The sequence below is a fragment of the Podarcis erhardii genome (assembly GCF_964252035.2).
Source record: "Podarcis erhardii genome assembly, chromosome: 11".
Taxonomy (NCBI): domain Eukaryota; kingdom Metazoa; phylum Chordata; class Lepidosauria; order Squamata; family Lacertidae; genus Podarcis; species Podarcis erhardii.
The window spans coordinates 20,227,328-20,242,792 of NC_138501.1; the positions used below are offsets into that span (position 1 = coordinate 20,227,328).

The window sequence follows — 15,465 nt, forward strand, 5'->3', positions numbered from 1 at the left end:
ATTGTAATTTGGTTGAATGTTAAGAAGGATGCTAGATTATAAAAAATTGGCCACCACTAAATTAGATTTAAATTTGATGATAAGTGAGACTAAAGAAAATATAATTTTTTTTGGAAGAATTGCTAGATTATATTTGAATGAGTGGACACGAGATTGTAAACAAGTTGATAATTTGTTTGGAAAAATCTTTTAACGATGTAAATGGGAGCGGGAGATGCGAGGGAGTCCAAAGAAGTGATGAAACTATGTTTGTTACAGAAGTAAGATTGTTTATTATTTGTGCATTCATATTCAAAAACTTTAATAAATATTTATTAAAAAAAATAAAAAAATAAAAGCAGGCTGGCTGAGCTGTTTGCTGTTCAGTTCAGTTCCAGCTTACTTATAAAGAACTACTTGGAGAAATCTCTGTGTCATCTGCTACGTCCACCCACTATTTAATAATTACGTTATTCCACACCATTCATCTCAACGCAAAGGAAATGCAGTGTGAACTGAAAGCAACAACAGCAAATACTGAACAGGTTTACTGGATTGATGTCCATTCTAGACATTAGACAAATAAACAAATGCTGGCAATTTCCACTCCCATTTGTTCTAATCAAATGACATACAAAAATTGCATTATGTTAGGGAAAATGACTTAGCAAAAATGTGTAGATTTGGCAAAACTGCCTACAAAAATGTGTCTATAAGGAGAAATTCACACTAACATGTTAATTAATTTTAATGAGGACCTTGTTTTAAAAAATGGCATTCTGATGTGAAAACATGAAGAACTGAATGTAAGATTGGAAAAATGAGAAACGGAGAAAAATTAATACTGACACATTCAGATGGGCGGCATATAAATAATAAAATTATTATTATTATTTGCCATCCTTAGTACTTAATTCTAAATGTGCATCTATATGTATAATTTCACCATGCAAATTTTATGCAAATTCATGTCCCTTTTGTCCTTTTCTAAGGATTTGAATCCGGGTATCCTCAGCACTTCTCCAACACTATTGACTATGCCACACTTGTTGTTTCTGCAGCTGTATATTCTTAGGGGTTTCTGATGTCAGCTTGCCAAAGTCAACTTCATCTTGCACAGTGCATGTATATGGGTTTAATTATCTTATTTTCTTTTAAAACCTTATTGATTTTTACATGAAGATGGATAGCTTGGTTAACAGTACAGAAAATTGCAGAGCGGGAGAAAAGAAAGATGTGGCAGCCATCTTTCTAATTGTTCATCATTATCGATCAGTTTGCAAGGCAGAGAGCTTAAGAAACCTGACCTTCAGTAAACCTTTCGACTTTCAAAATGAATCTTGCTTTAGAAAAGCTATTCTTAAGGACATTTTGAGAAGAGACAAATTAAAGTAACCATATTTTTAATTTGGTGTTCTTAGCATTGCATAGCAGCCCAAATTCAATTTTTGAAGCTTTCCTGATCACTGTCTTCATTCTAAGATAAGTATCACCTGTTAAATCTGCCCATTAGGAGCAGATGCCAGGCCAGTAAGTGGCAACTTCAGAGGACAAGCCTGTTGACTCAAAAGTAAGATCCACTGTGTTCAGTGAGATTTACTTCTATGTAAGTATGCAATGACAAACCTAGACAGCATCTTAAAAGGTAGAGACATCACCTTGCCAACAAAGGTCCGTATAGTTAAAGCTATGGTTTTCTCAGTAGTGATGTATGGAAGTGAGAGCTGGACCATAAAGGCTGATTGCTGAAGAATTGATGCTTTGATTTATGGTGCTGGAGGAGACTCTTGAGAGTCCCATGGACTGCAAGAAGATCAAACCTATCCATTCTGAAGGAAATCAGCCCTGAGTGCTCACTGGAAGGACAGATCGTGAAGCTGAGGCTCCAATTCTTTGGCCACCTCATGCGAAGAAAAGACTCCCTGGAAAAGACCCTGATGTTGGGAAAGATAGAGGGCACAAGGAGAAGGGGACGACAGAGGATGAGATGGTTGGACAGTTTTCTCGACGCTACCAATATGAGTCTGACCAAACTGCGGGAGGCAGTGGAAGACAGGAGTGCCTGGCGTGCTCTGGTCCATGGGGTCACGAAGAGTCAGACATGACTAAACGACTAAACAACAACAAGTATGCATAGGATTGCAATCTAAGTTTTTGATCTTTTTTTAAGTGTTTCTTTTAATTGCAGCTGAAATCCAAGAGAGTTTAAAGTTTGGTCTGATTTTACAGTGTTTTCTCCATTTGTGTGTCAGCATCGCCCTTGAGCCAGTGCACCAACTGGACTCATGCACTACAACCCCGACTGGGCTAGGCGAGCTGGGTAGCACTGCCAGCGACCACCTTTCTCACAGGGACAGGTCACCGTGCTGTGGACTCACAGCTTAGAGCTGAGAGCACCAGATTCACTTGACCAATAATACAGTCGTTGCGCAGCAGAGTTTTGCAGAGTCTTGCAGAGTATAAACCACTCGGAGAGCAGCTCTGTAGAATATCTTCCTTTTATTCTATAGCTACAACTATGATACAAAACTATGTACAGAGCTAAAAGATCTAAGCATAAATCAATGCTACACTGAGAGTCTGCAGCTGCTCTTAGCAGCAACCTTATCTCTAGACACGATCTCTAACACTCTCTCTCTCTCCGATACACTGACTGACTCACTCGCTGACTGATTAACTCACTGACTAAGTAGAAAGCAGAACATTGCTCCTCCTCTCTGTAGAATCAGCAGGCTCCTCAGGAGATTCTTGGATATGGGAGGGGTGAAATCTCCTCATTGTGTTATAGATGCAACATAAACTTCACTCTTCTTGAAATGCTTATTATTTTAGGCCTGATAGAAACTCTGAGAAAAAAATATTATCAAAGCTCTATGAGATTCCATCGTTTTAAGAAAGCCAAGTATCAGACCTTCCAAGTGTCCCTCTTTTCCATGGACAGTCCCAGATTTACAGAAGCTGGCCCAGTTTCTGATTTAATCCCAGAATGTCCCGCTTTTCCTTAGGACATCCTTAAGTAACTATACAAACTTTAGAAGACATCTGAAGGCAGCCCTGTATAGGGAAGTGTTTTAATGTTTAATGTTTTATCGTGTTTTAATGTTCTATTGGGAGCTACCCAGATTGATTGGAGAAACTCAGCCTGAAGGGTGGGGTGTTGTTGTTTAGTCGTTTAGTCGTGTCCGACTCTTCGTGACCCCATGGACCAGAGCACACCAGGCACTCCAGTCTTCCACTATCTCCTGCAGTTTGGTCAAACTCATGTTCGTAGCTTTGAGACACTGTCCAACCATCTCGTCCTCTGTTGTCCCCTTCTCCTTGTGCCCTCCATCTTTCCCAACATCAGGGTCTTTTCCAGGGAGTTTTCTCTTCTCATGAGGTGGCCAAGTATTGGAGCCTCAGCTTCAGGATCTGTCCTTCCAGTGAGCACTCAGGGCTGACTTTCTTCAGAATGGCTAGGTTTGATCTTCTTGCAGTCCATGGGAGGGGTATAAATAAATTGATGGTGGTGATCATTTTATATACAGTATGTTGGAAGCGGCCCAGAGTGGCTGAGGTGACCCAGTCAGATGGGCAGGTTATAAATAATAAAATTGTTATTATTATAATTATTATTATTATTGAATAGGACACCCCTATTTTCATTGGAGAAATGTTGGAGGGTATGAAATATGTGATTACATCATAGCAGAATGAATTATATTACAGTAAGTGCTTGAGTGTTTAGTATTCCTGCCAAAAGAAATATCAACAACCTAAGATATGCAGATGACACAACACTGATGGCAGAAAGTGAGGAGGAATTAAAGAACCTTTTAATGAGGGTGAAAATGGAGAGCACAAAATATGGTTTGAAGCTCAACATCAAAAAAACGAAGATCATGGCCACTGGTCCCATCACCTCCTGGCAAATAGAAGGGGAAGAAATAGAGGCAGAGAGAGATTTTACTTTCTTGGGCTCCATGATCACTGCAGATGGTGACAGCAGCCACGAAATTAAAAGACGCCTGCTTCTTGGGAGAAAAGCAATGACAAACCTAGACAGCATCTTAAAAAGTAGAGACATCACCTTGCCAACAAAGGTCCGTATAGTAAAAGCTATGGTTTTCCCAGTAGTGATGTATGGAAGTGAGAGCTGGATCATAAAGAAGGCTGATCGCAGAATTGATGCTTTTGAATTATGGTGCTGGCGGAGACTCTTGAGAGTCCCATGGACTGCAAGAAGATCAAACCTCTCCATTCGGAAGGAAATCAGCCCTGAGTGCTCCCTGGAAGGCCAGATCGTGAAGCTGAGGCTCCAATACTTTGGCCACCTCAGGAGAAGAGAAGACTCCCTGGAAAAGACCCTGATGTTGGGAATGATGGAGGGCACAAGGAGAAGGGGACAACAGAGGACGAGATGGTTGGACAGTGTTCTCGGAGCTACCAGCATGAGTTGGACCAAACTGTGGGAGGCAGTGGAAGACAGAAGTGCCTGGCGTGCTCTGGTCCATGGGGTCACGAAGAGTCGGACACAACTAAACAAGTAAACAACATATCTCAAATGGCCAGACGTTTTCTGGAAAGCCTTCCACCTTCTTTTTTCTTTCCTGTCAGTTATCTCTGGAGAGGAGCATCCTCAACTCCTCTTTTACTCCACTTTTACATTCACACTCCTAAGACTGGGATGGGTCCTATTAGGCTGTTGCAGCCAAAACATCAAAGAATCTGGTGGCACCATTAAGACCAACCAACTTATTAATATGCCACAACAAGGCAGCTTTCCTGGACCGCACAATCTTCCAGGTGCTGTTTTTGCACCAGATGAGCCGGACTTCGGTCCAGAAAAGTTTCTGCCACAACAAACGTGGCAAAAGCCTCTCTCAGGCGCAGCAAAATTCTCTTTGCCCGTCTCTCTCTCCGCGCCCCCGCCGTTTTGTCACTCCACATGCACGTCAGCCAATCCCCGCGCTTCACCCCGCCTCCCTCCAGCCATGTGCCCAATGAGCACGGTCCGCCTGTCATCCGTTTTGGGAAGAGAGAGAGGGGCGGACAGTTGGGGGCGTGGTTTAAGGGCTATGAATTTTGCATAGGGAGATCGATACCAACGGCGGGTTGGGAGGCGAAACGGTGGGCGGGGGGAGGAGAGGTGAGAAAAGACGGGCGCGCTGCGATTGGCTGCGGCGGGAATGCCGGCTGAGCTCTGATTGGCCCAACGGCATGAGCTGCTGGACCGGGTGAGCGCAGCAGAAGGAACAGAAGCAGAGCTGGGGGAAGAAGGAGCGGGTCGCGCGTGGCCGGAGTCCGGGGGACCTTCGACGTGGCGCCCAACCCTCCGTGGCGGAAAAGTCGCTCCTCTCAGCCCGGGATACTGGTAAGCGGCCTATTTGCCCGGCTGGGGAAGCGGGCCGGACGCACCGAGAGATGCTCTCTTGCTTGGGTCACCCGTGGAGATGCATCCCTGACTTTCCGCGCGTGAGCCTCTCGCCCGTTAGCACCTCTCGCTTCGCCCACGGGCGGATAATTCTCGGTACCCGAAAAAGTGTGCCGTTTTCACACGTTACGTTTTCACGTGCCCGCATTCTGAGCCTCACGTGTGGAAACGAGCCCGGCCTTGTGGAAACGGGGAACGCGAAGAAAACCGCCCCCCCCCCCACGCAAACCTATAACATTGGATGTTCAGATTTGAAAGCAGTGGGCCGATTGAAATCCACCCCCCCCCCCATGAACCCGAGGACAGGCAGCATGTTTGTTTATGTATCGAATTCATTGGTATCCTACTGCATTTATATCTCAGCCTGCCTCCAACGAGCTCAGTGGTGGCATTTGTGCTCCTCCCCACCCCCAGTTTTATCCTCAGGAGGAGAATATCTGGTGTGAAGCTGCTAGACAATGACTGGCCCAGTGATTATAGATGAAGGAGTAGGGATTTGAACCCGGGTCTCCGCAGATCTTGGCTGACGCATACATATCATCACAGTGGCATTCAGATTATTCTGGAGTGAAAGGATATGTCGCCTTACTTTTTATTCTGGAGTAGAAGAATGTGGGGCATTCCTCATTATTCTGGATTAAAGGGATATGGGGCATTACTCATCTCAGATGAGTCTGTTGTGGGTTTTTTATCCACTTGCCAAGGAGAGGCAGAGCTGGAGCAAATAGTTTCAGCTCCTTGCTCTGAGCGCGGCACCTGCTTTCGTAAGTAGATGTCTGTTAGAGAGCTGGCACAGAAGCCTCGGCCAAGCACCTTATTATCTGTGAGAGAGATAATGGGATGGGAACAAACAGCACATTTAATTAAGACCAATTTGCATAGTCGTATAAAAGTAGGTCACAGGTGCTTCTAAATAATAAACATTCAGACTTGTTTTTAGTAGCTACACACTGTGCATAGATGCCTCTTTGGCCCTGTTGGTCACCTGCCATGGTGTAGCCAGGGGGGGGGGCACTGCCCCTCCCCCAATCAAGCAAATAAAAAATAACTAACTAACCAATTGCACCGCAGATAGCTGGGTTCTGCCCCCTGGAACATAGGCTATGCCTATGCACCTGTATCAAAGGCCGTGGGATCAGTGTTTGGTTATGCAACCTGCATGACCAAGACATCGGTAGAATGGCACAACAGAATACCTACACGTAAGTTTCTCTTAGGCCAGCTTCATGCCATCTCTGTTTTATGCCCAACTATGAGCCAGTGCTTCAGTTCTAGGAGTAACTTACTAGGAATCTATTGATACCAGTGGATTTTACTTCTCAGTCGCCATGTTTAAGATTATGCTAAGAGATGTAGAAGTTACCAGCTGGATGAGCCATTAGAGCGGGGCTAGGAAACCTGTGGCGCTCCAGATTCTTTTGGCATGCTAGTTTATTTTATTTTAAAGGTTTAATCAACCACAAATGTGCCTCTCAGTTAATCAGGCATCAGATATTATGAAAACAATATTTTATTACATGCACTGAAAATGGCATCTTAATGGCCATCCTTAAAAAGGTATACTTTTAAAATATTCAGTCTATATTTGTACTGCTTTGCCTTTCAGTGAAGGTTTCATTTCTCTTTTGAGAAGAAGCATTTACCGTAATTTAAGCAATCTGCCACTTGTTGTGAAAGTAACATCCCCTTCACCCACAGTGGTTTCCTGCAGAGAAATAAATTTCATGTAGGAAAATGTGTGCAGTCATATATGATGAGCACGCACACTGGCAAAACAGATGGGTGCTTATCATGAGTGTGACGTATAGATAGTGGTTGTACACACAGAAGTGACACCCATCACATAATTGTATGTGAAGCATTTTTACTCGATGGTACAATAGGAGACACTTCACTCTCCATTTTAACAGGTTGTTATGTTAATGGAGACATCTGTGGGGTAATGTTAGGTTCTGTTTTTGTCCAACTGACTCTCTCATTTGACAGTCCTCCTGTGCCGCTTTTCATAGTCTTCTCTTGAGCTTCTTTTGTGTTTTTGGCACTAATATCTGATCTTGTAGGCGGCCTGTGCTGGCATGAGCCACACAGCCCCTCTGAATGCCATTTGCTTACCTTCCTTGATGTCACAGAGGCACAAGCCAACCTGGAGCCATGGAACAGTTTAAGCATATACTCATAGCTGTCAAATTACAGATTTGAAAATAAGGGACCAGCAGCTTCGAAAATAAGGGATCAGCAGCCAAAATAAGGGATTTTCAGGGCACAGGTATGTTCACCTTCTGAGCCCCTCCGAGCCAAAGGCAGAAAGCCCAGCCAGCAGCCAAACGAAGCCTCAAGCGGTGGTTCCCACAGCGCAGCAACCCGGCAAAGGGGATGCAGCAAGGAAAACCACTGTCACCTCTCCACTGGGAAGCGCTGAGCAAAGGCGAGTCCCCAGGCAATGCGGCCAATTTGATCGGCACAAGGCATGCAAGCTCCAACCCCCCAGTCGTTCTTAGACTCCTTATTGGGTCACCGTTGGAGCCTCCCTCCTCCCTGGCCAGCAGGGAGGGAGAGGAGCTGCTTCCTTTGAAACCCGGGAAATTTAAGGGACATCATCAATAAGGGGCAGCAGTGGGACATGGCGCTGGGATAAGGGAGTTTCCCGCCAAATAAGGGACGGTTGACAGCTATGCATATACTCTAGGAATCTTAACACCAGAGTTCCAAGCTCCATGTTCAGCCTGTGTGAACCTTAACCACCACAGCATTTCAAAGGTCACTTTCTCACTTGTTAAGATTGTTTGGTATTCAGAGCTTCTTCCAAGAAGGAGACTGGCAGCACTTGCAACATACTTGTTTAGATCTTGGAACGTGTGCATTTTAATTGTTGGGTACTGCAATAATATATTGCTTCGGCTTTGTTGAGAAAAACACTTGCTGCTTACTCCAGATGATCCTGAATCATGCAGCTGTGCAATTTAGAGAGAAATTGAGACTTGTATGATTATTATAGTATTAACGCCAAACAGGAAACGGAGAAGGAACAGTAAATCACTGCCTTTTGTTTTTTTTACATCCTGATTTTCTGCAGAAGACAGAAGAGAATGGCAGACTTTCCTGATGTAGTTTCTGTGGCTACAAAGCTGAAAAATGAGGTCATCCGATACTACAATGTTGAAGATGATGAATGGAGACTTACTAAGAAAACAGTAAGTTACCAAGCCGTTGCCTTTCCAGATTCTTTTCTTTTGTTAATAAATGAGTAGGGTGATTTATATTCTACTTTTGTGTTTTAGGTGGGCCTATATGGTGTGATGATATGTGAAGTACCGTACATTTGAGTGGGTAGATTTCAGAGCCCTGTTTTGGTGTTTTGTTTCTTTGAGTGATGAAAATCACACAAGGAGATTAAGGGCACTTTCCTCTTTTTTCTATCTTTCCACAAGCTAGAGGTCACACAGGGATCCTCCACATGGCGCAGCCAGGATTTTTGTTGGTGGCAGGGCAGGCCTTTTGTTGTGGGGGGACAGAACCTCAGTTAGCTATGTGTTTTTATCAATTTTTTATTGATTTGGAGGGGCAGCTGCCCCCCCCCCCGGCTACACCCATGAACCTCCATAAGTAGAAGAGGCTCCCTGCTTCAGACTTTGGCTCTCAAAACTTCTGGAAGTGTGTAGTGCTGGTTCACTAAAGCAGGTGGGACATGGCAACCTGTCCCCCTTTTTCCTCATATGTTTATTTACTGTGTATGGTTTGGGGAAAGCCTGTTCTTATTTCCATCTGATAGTGCTGTCTCATTACTTAACTGCATGTGCAATTGCTGGCACAAACATAATATACTTTCCCCCGAGCCTATAGTGATACTCATCAAAGCTCATCATATCTAGATTGGCACTAAAACAGTTTTTTATACTATCAGATTAACACAAAATTAACTTAAAATCTTCAGTCCTAAGCAATTGTGTCAGTTATGATGCCTACACAATGCCAAGGCAACCCAGTTAAAATTTGATGTTGTGATAGGGAGACTTTTTGATGTGTGATTTGTCAAGTTTAGTTCTCAGAGTTTTTCTTTTGCAACATTTTTTTAAAGAGGCATGGGATGATATGAATGGCCGTAGTTCATAGAGGATGTGTTCTCACATATGTTGATTTAATGCTATATTTGGGTGTTGGTTTCTCTCCTCATTCACCAGAAGAATTTACATGATAGTTTATTGCATGCATGTATTTTTTTTAAAAAAACCACTACAGTTGAATTAAAATGTGTGTACTGATGAACAGGTTGGTAAAAGATGCGCTATATTTGTAAAGTTCCCTCGGTGGTCTGTGTACTTCGCGATTGTGTCATATTTGTACATTCAGAGGTGTGAAGTGATTGAGTCATTTTTAATAAAGTACAAATATTGTGATCTTATTTTTTTTCTGCAGAAAGATACGACAGTTTGGCGTAAGCCATCTGAAGAATTCAATGGATACCTGTAAGTTAACTTACAGAGGAGATGAATTCTTTCATAAATATAATTTCCAGTAGCAAGGGAGGGGACTGTTTCTGAGAGGAAGAATCTGGCCATATTAGAGTAGAAGTGGGCCGCTCCCCAATACATTGTGCCCTCCAGCCATCGTTGCTGTATCATACTTCATTTCAGGATAGTTTCTCTGCATCTACCATGGACATAAAAGCATAAAATGCATAGTGGGTGGGGGTGGCTTTGAGTGCTTTGTGGAATATAAATGTGAAACCGTCACTTATGCATTTGTGTACATAATGCCTCTGGTGCTAAGCATCCTCCTCTCAGCTGCATTTTGTTTGTTATAAAAATGGTTATTTCATTTGTAGACAGTTCTTGCTGTTCTCTGAGGCTGAGTAGGTCCTGTTGTAGCTTTCCTTATAGGGAGTCCTCATTAAAAAACCTTTGGCAGACCTCCTCTTTCCTCCGCCTAAGACTGAATGAATGAAATCCAACATGGTGTGCCTCCATCCCCACCCTCAAAGTTCATAGAGAATAACTTTTTGCTTTGGCACAAGAGGATTGGGTAATCTGAGGCATAATGGATGAAATTTAACATTCCTAAGGCCCCTGGATCCTGATGGAAAATAAAAGAGATATTGGCACGTGCATGACCCATATATAGTTACTTTAAACTGGTGGAAAGTTGCTAGGCACGTTGACATTTTCTAAGCATCATTGTATTAAATCTAATTCTGTAGCTACAAAGCACAAGGGATTGTGGAGGACGTCGCCAACAGAATAGTAGATCACATACGCCCTGGACCCTATCGACTCTACTGGGATAGTCTGATGACCTCGATGGATATTGTTGATGAGTTTGAAGAGGTAATGCGTCACCCATTTATCACACAACCAGAAGTTCTACTTATATGCTTTTCATTTGACACAGCAGTTGCAATGCAAGTTAAAGTTTTACAATCAACAAGAAGGGAGCTTCTCTACTTGCATATATCCACACTTCATTCATTGTGCTTTGAGTGACACTTTAACCTTCTTGTTGGCAGTGGTAGAAACTTTGATGTATAACAAATCTGAAGTGAACAAAATAGCTTTTGCAGTTTTCAAGAAAGCGCCTCATTTTGAGTAGCTGAAAACTAGGACGTACAAATACAGCCATATCCAAGCTGTTTTGAGCATTAATTTCGATATAACTTCCAACTAAATTTGAACTATCCAGAAACAGTATTAAATCCCATTGGCTTCAGTGGGAAAGTTAATCCCATTGTGATAGATTTAAACTCTTGACCTTTGCCTGCATCGTGCTCTCAATTTTTAATTTAAAGCCTATTTTCTTTTGATGTCCAAAGTCTCTTTTCTTAGCCACAAAGTGACCTTCAGCAGAACTGTCCTGGTTTCAGCACAGCATCTTAATGAATCCTGAAACACAAGCAAACACTTTTTTTAAAAAAAGCCTGTAGATTCTACACCAGTTCTGGCTTTTTACATTTTGCCAGGCACCTTTCATTCTGGTGTGTGTAGCTTTAAGCGTACTGTTTCTAGTGAATTTAACTCCTATTAAGAATCTGTTCCTAGATTTCTTAAAGATGTTTATTATTTAAGATAAGACTGATGATTCATCTCAGCGTGTTGGAATAATCAGGAGCACTTGTAGGAAAACCTGATTGTTTCTTCAAGTAAGAGATATCTGTATAGTTCATTATTTGAGTCAGGCAGTCAATTAAATCCATATTAGGCCTGTAGCTGGATTTTTTTAAAGGTGGGAGACCTAAGGGTACACTGGGTAAGTCTCTTGTCTCTTTAAACTTAAAAAAAATTCAGCTACATAGAGTCCTGAGTCATATCAAGAGATGGCAGCTGTATCTCTTCACATTCAAGAGACAGCCCTCTAACCACAACCCCCAATGTCACAGGCCTGATCCAAATTGGGGAAGGGAGTGGAACTGCTGCTGCAGAGCTTAAAAAGATGGGAATGTCATGATTTATTTCTGGTCTCATCTAGTTTGACTCTTCAACACAGTCCCCATATTGCTTGGCATAGCTATAAACCCTAGGTTTCTACAAATGAATACTATCTAAACGGGCATTTTGTAATTGCACTGCAGAACTGTTGTATTATGCGGTACACCACAGCTGGCCAGTTGTGGAACATCATTTCTCCCAGAGAGTTTGTTGACTTCTCCTGCACAGCAGACTATGAAGACGGGATTCTGTCATGCGGTAATTCTAATTAAACCTCTTCTATCTTCTAATCTTGCTGTCTAAAGCACACTGAAACCTGTAGAAATCAAATCTGTGTACGTTTGTGCTGCTGTTTGCAACAAATTATTGGTTTGACACCCACTTCCTCAAAGCTAAAATTAGAAATAAACTAGCGCCACGAAGAAGGACATCCTGTCTGTCACTTGGCAGATCAAAAGTACTATACAAAAGTCAATTAGTGCAAAGGAAAGTAGAATGAATACGATTGCTAGCTTGCATTTTCTGGTGAGTGAGCTGCACTTGGCCTGAGATGAGGATTGACAGGTTGAACCTGAACCCATTCCTGACTGCCTAAAATGTGGAATCTGAGCAGGCGCTGCTTGGCTTGCCCTGAAATCATATAATCGTGGAGTTGGAAGGGACCCTGAGGGTCATCTAGTCCAACCCCCTGCAATGCAGGAATCTCAGCTCAAGCATCCATGACAGATGGCCACCCAACCTCTGCTTAAAAACCTCCAAGGAAGGAGAGTCCACAAACCCTGGCAGAGGAAGAGGAGTGCAGGGGGAGCGTACTGCCCCTGGCAGCGTGATCCCAGTGGGGTGCCATCGCGGCTGCCCCCCGCCCACGCTGGGCGCCACACCCCCAGGACGCACACCAGCCCCGCTCCCGCCTGCTCTCCGCCCCCCAGTGCCAGAGCATGAAGCTCCGCCACTGTCCACAACCTCCCAAACCTAGTTCTCTCTTCTATGTAACTGTTTTGGGGAGCAAAGAACCAGACCTAGATTTTGTTTTGGGAGATTGCCATGGTTCACACCAGATTTAGAATATTGTAAATATTGCACATTGACTTAGAAAGGCGTTCTTGGGTAACTTTGTCCCCAAATCCTTCCTCTCTCTGGATGGGGGAAGGTTGGTTTGGGTAGCTTCTTCTAGACACCGCCATTTATTGTTCCAAGAAATGGACACGTTCCCCATATGATTATAAGGTACTGCCTTGGACAGAAATCCCTCAGCTTTACAAGCACAACTTGAACAGGGGCAAGACAAAGGACTACATATTGGGACTTCCCTTTTTTTAAAGAAATCTGCATATAGCTTCTCTAGGTTTGTCAGCAAACTGCTGAAACTCTAGATCCCCTGAGTCTGGAGTTTGGGGTTGTTAGAAGGAAGATTACCTCTCCCACAGGATCCTTGGTATCCTGGCTGTAATAGTAATAAAATTCTCAAAAAGATTTCTCAGGAATAAAACTAGGTGCATTCCTTTTACTTGAGAGGTTCAACCCACAACTGTGTTTTATTTTAAAACAGGTGTCAGCCTGGACTATGGTGAAGTAAAACCGGGTTATGTTCGAGGTTTTAACCACCCTTGTGGCTGGTTCTGTTTCCCTCTCAAGGACAATCCTAGACACAGCCTGTTGATAGGCTTCATCCAGACAGATTTGCGTGGGATGATCCCCCAGTCAGCGGTGGACACGGCTATGGCCAGTACTCTGACTAACTTTTATTCTGATCTCAGAAAAACCCTGAAAGCATAATCTGTGCTGACCTCAAACTCTCTGTGTTTCTTGCAATCATACTCTGCACCTCATAGTCGATTCTCAAAAGCTTAGGATAGGCTGGAAGCTTCCTGCATGAAGGTCTGTAGTATTTTCCTTATAGGTGCTGGTAGTCCCATTTGCACAGAAGAACTGAAAACATGTTTACTCTGAAGTAAGATCCACTGAGCTCAATGAAACTCACTTGGCAAGCCTTTGGCATGTCGTTCCTTCTTAGCCAAGCCGTGGACACAGAAGCCCATGACACTTGCACAACCACATTCTGGACAGAGCTCTAAATCAGAGTGTTCTAGCAAGTTGAGGGAAAGGATCTCTTCCCTGCAGGAATACAGTCTGTGGGCTGGCCTACACAACATAATTTCCAGAATGGTTGTAGCTCCAAAGCATGCAAATCACAGTGCTCACATTTGTAGCACCCCCATGGAAGATGTTCATTTTCACAAAGGGAAGCTGTGGAACTGGAGGGTGAAAACATGTTCTGCTCCAGCTAATTTCACCCCTAAAGGAAACTAGGCAATGATAGGAAAGCTCTGCCATCCAGCAACCCCTTTATTTACTAAGACTGCTTTACTAAACGTTATTACTAGGGAGAAGCCTCATTGAGCACAGTAGGACTTGCTTCTGAGTAAACATTGAAGGCGGCGGCCTGTAAGAGTGGGAATAGCAATACACTGGCATCTTTTCTTTTCAAGGGCTAAATGTATGAATGCGAAATACTAATGCTTTCATGTACTTTATGTTGCTTGCTAATCCTGATCTAAAAGATGGTTCAGAATCTTTTATCTTTAAACTAAAAAGCTTGATGCACTGTAGAGAATTCTGTGCTCCTGTTTCCATACTTTACTGCTTTATAGAGTAATTTTGTCATTGGTTATTTGGGGTGGCGTGCAACTGAGTCTTACTCAGAGTAGACCCACTGAAATTAATGGACCTTGCTTAATCTTTAATTTCTGTATAAAACTTACTTGCATACCACCCATTTTAGCCAAAAAGTTAGCAGTAGTTGTTACTGATAACAAAATAGTAAAGCATGTGGTTATTTGCAAAACTGCTCTGATTATTACTAGTACATGGTGACAAGTTTCAATTAGTAACATCTGTAAAATGTATTATCCTTCAATAGGAGATTGGAGGGACTTAACAGTGCTTAACTTTGACTGGGCGCACCTAAGAATTGAATCAAGATTTTCCATAAAAACAGTTTAAGACCTATACTCCAGGACATCGTTTTCTTAAGATTGCTCTTATGTTAACTTACCAGGAAAGAATTCATTTGAGACTTTGGTAGAGCATAATTTTCTTAAAGCTTCACGATGATGTTTATTTTTTTAAATTGTTAATATGCTTCAATTATTTAAACAGATGTTTTTTAAATTCACTTGCTGGTACAAGTGACCCACAGTTCTACTGAAATGGCTGCTAGTCATTGAGATGGTGCTAGTGCTGGAAGAATATATAGGAATTGTGCTGCAGTTCTGTATTATAACTGGTGAGAGATTATTTATATTAGATGCTTAAGATGTATATTAAAGTATTCAGTTCAAAATATTGGTGGTGGTGGGTTTTTTTTTAATAAAAAAAATAAGATAACATTGCCAGTCACATGAATCTGCTTTATACAGAGTAGCTGGGGAAATCCAGCCAGATGGGTGGGGTAGAAATAAATTATTATTATTAGTCTGCCTAGTCCAGCATTGTCTGCTTCAGCCAGCACTGAGTCTCCAATGTCTTGGGCAAACATCTTTCCCAGCCTTTTAGCTGAGGTTAAAGCAAAGCATGTGCCTAGGGGAACTGGTTCTGGCCAGCTACTCCCACCCAGCTGTCAATTGCCTGATGTCACTAGGACATCAGGTGACCCAA

The 15,465-nt window shown here is 42.8% G+C and overlaps 1 protein-coding gene across 1 annotated transcript; it reads left to right on the top strand.

The window, feature by feature from the left end:
• Positions 1–5,195: 5,195 nt before the first annotated feature.
• On the top strand, positions 5,196–15,153 carry STARD4 (StAR related lipid transfer domain containing 4). Its single transcript, XM_081880597.1, has 6 exons — positions 5,196–5,332; positions 8,466–8,583; positions 9,806–9,855; positions 10,587–10,713; positions 11,952–12,066; positions 13,358–15,153. The coding sequence occupies exons 2-6, from the start codon at positions 8,479–8,481 to the stop codon at positions 13,582–13,584; spliced, it is 624 nt and encodes a 207-aa protein (XP_081736723.1). The 5' UTR covers positions 5,196–5,332; positions 8,466–8,478; the 3' UTR covers positions 13,585–15,153.
• The last annotated feature ends 312 nt before the right edge of the window (positions 15,154–15,465 follow it).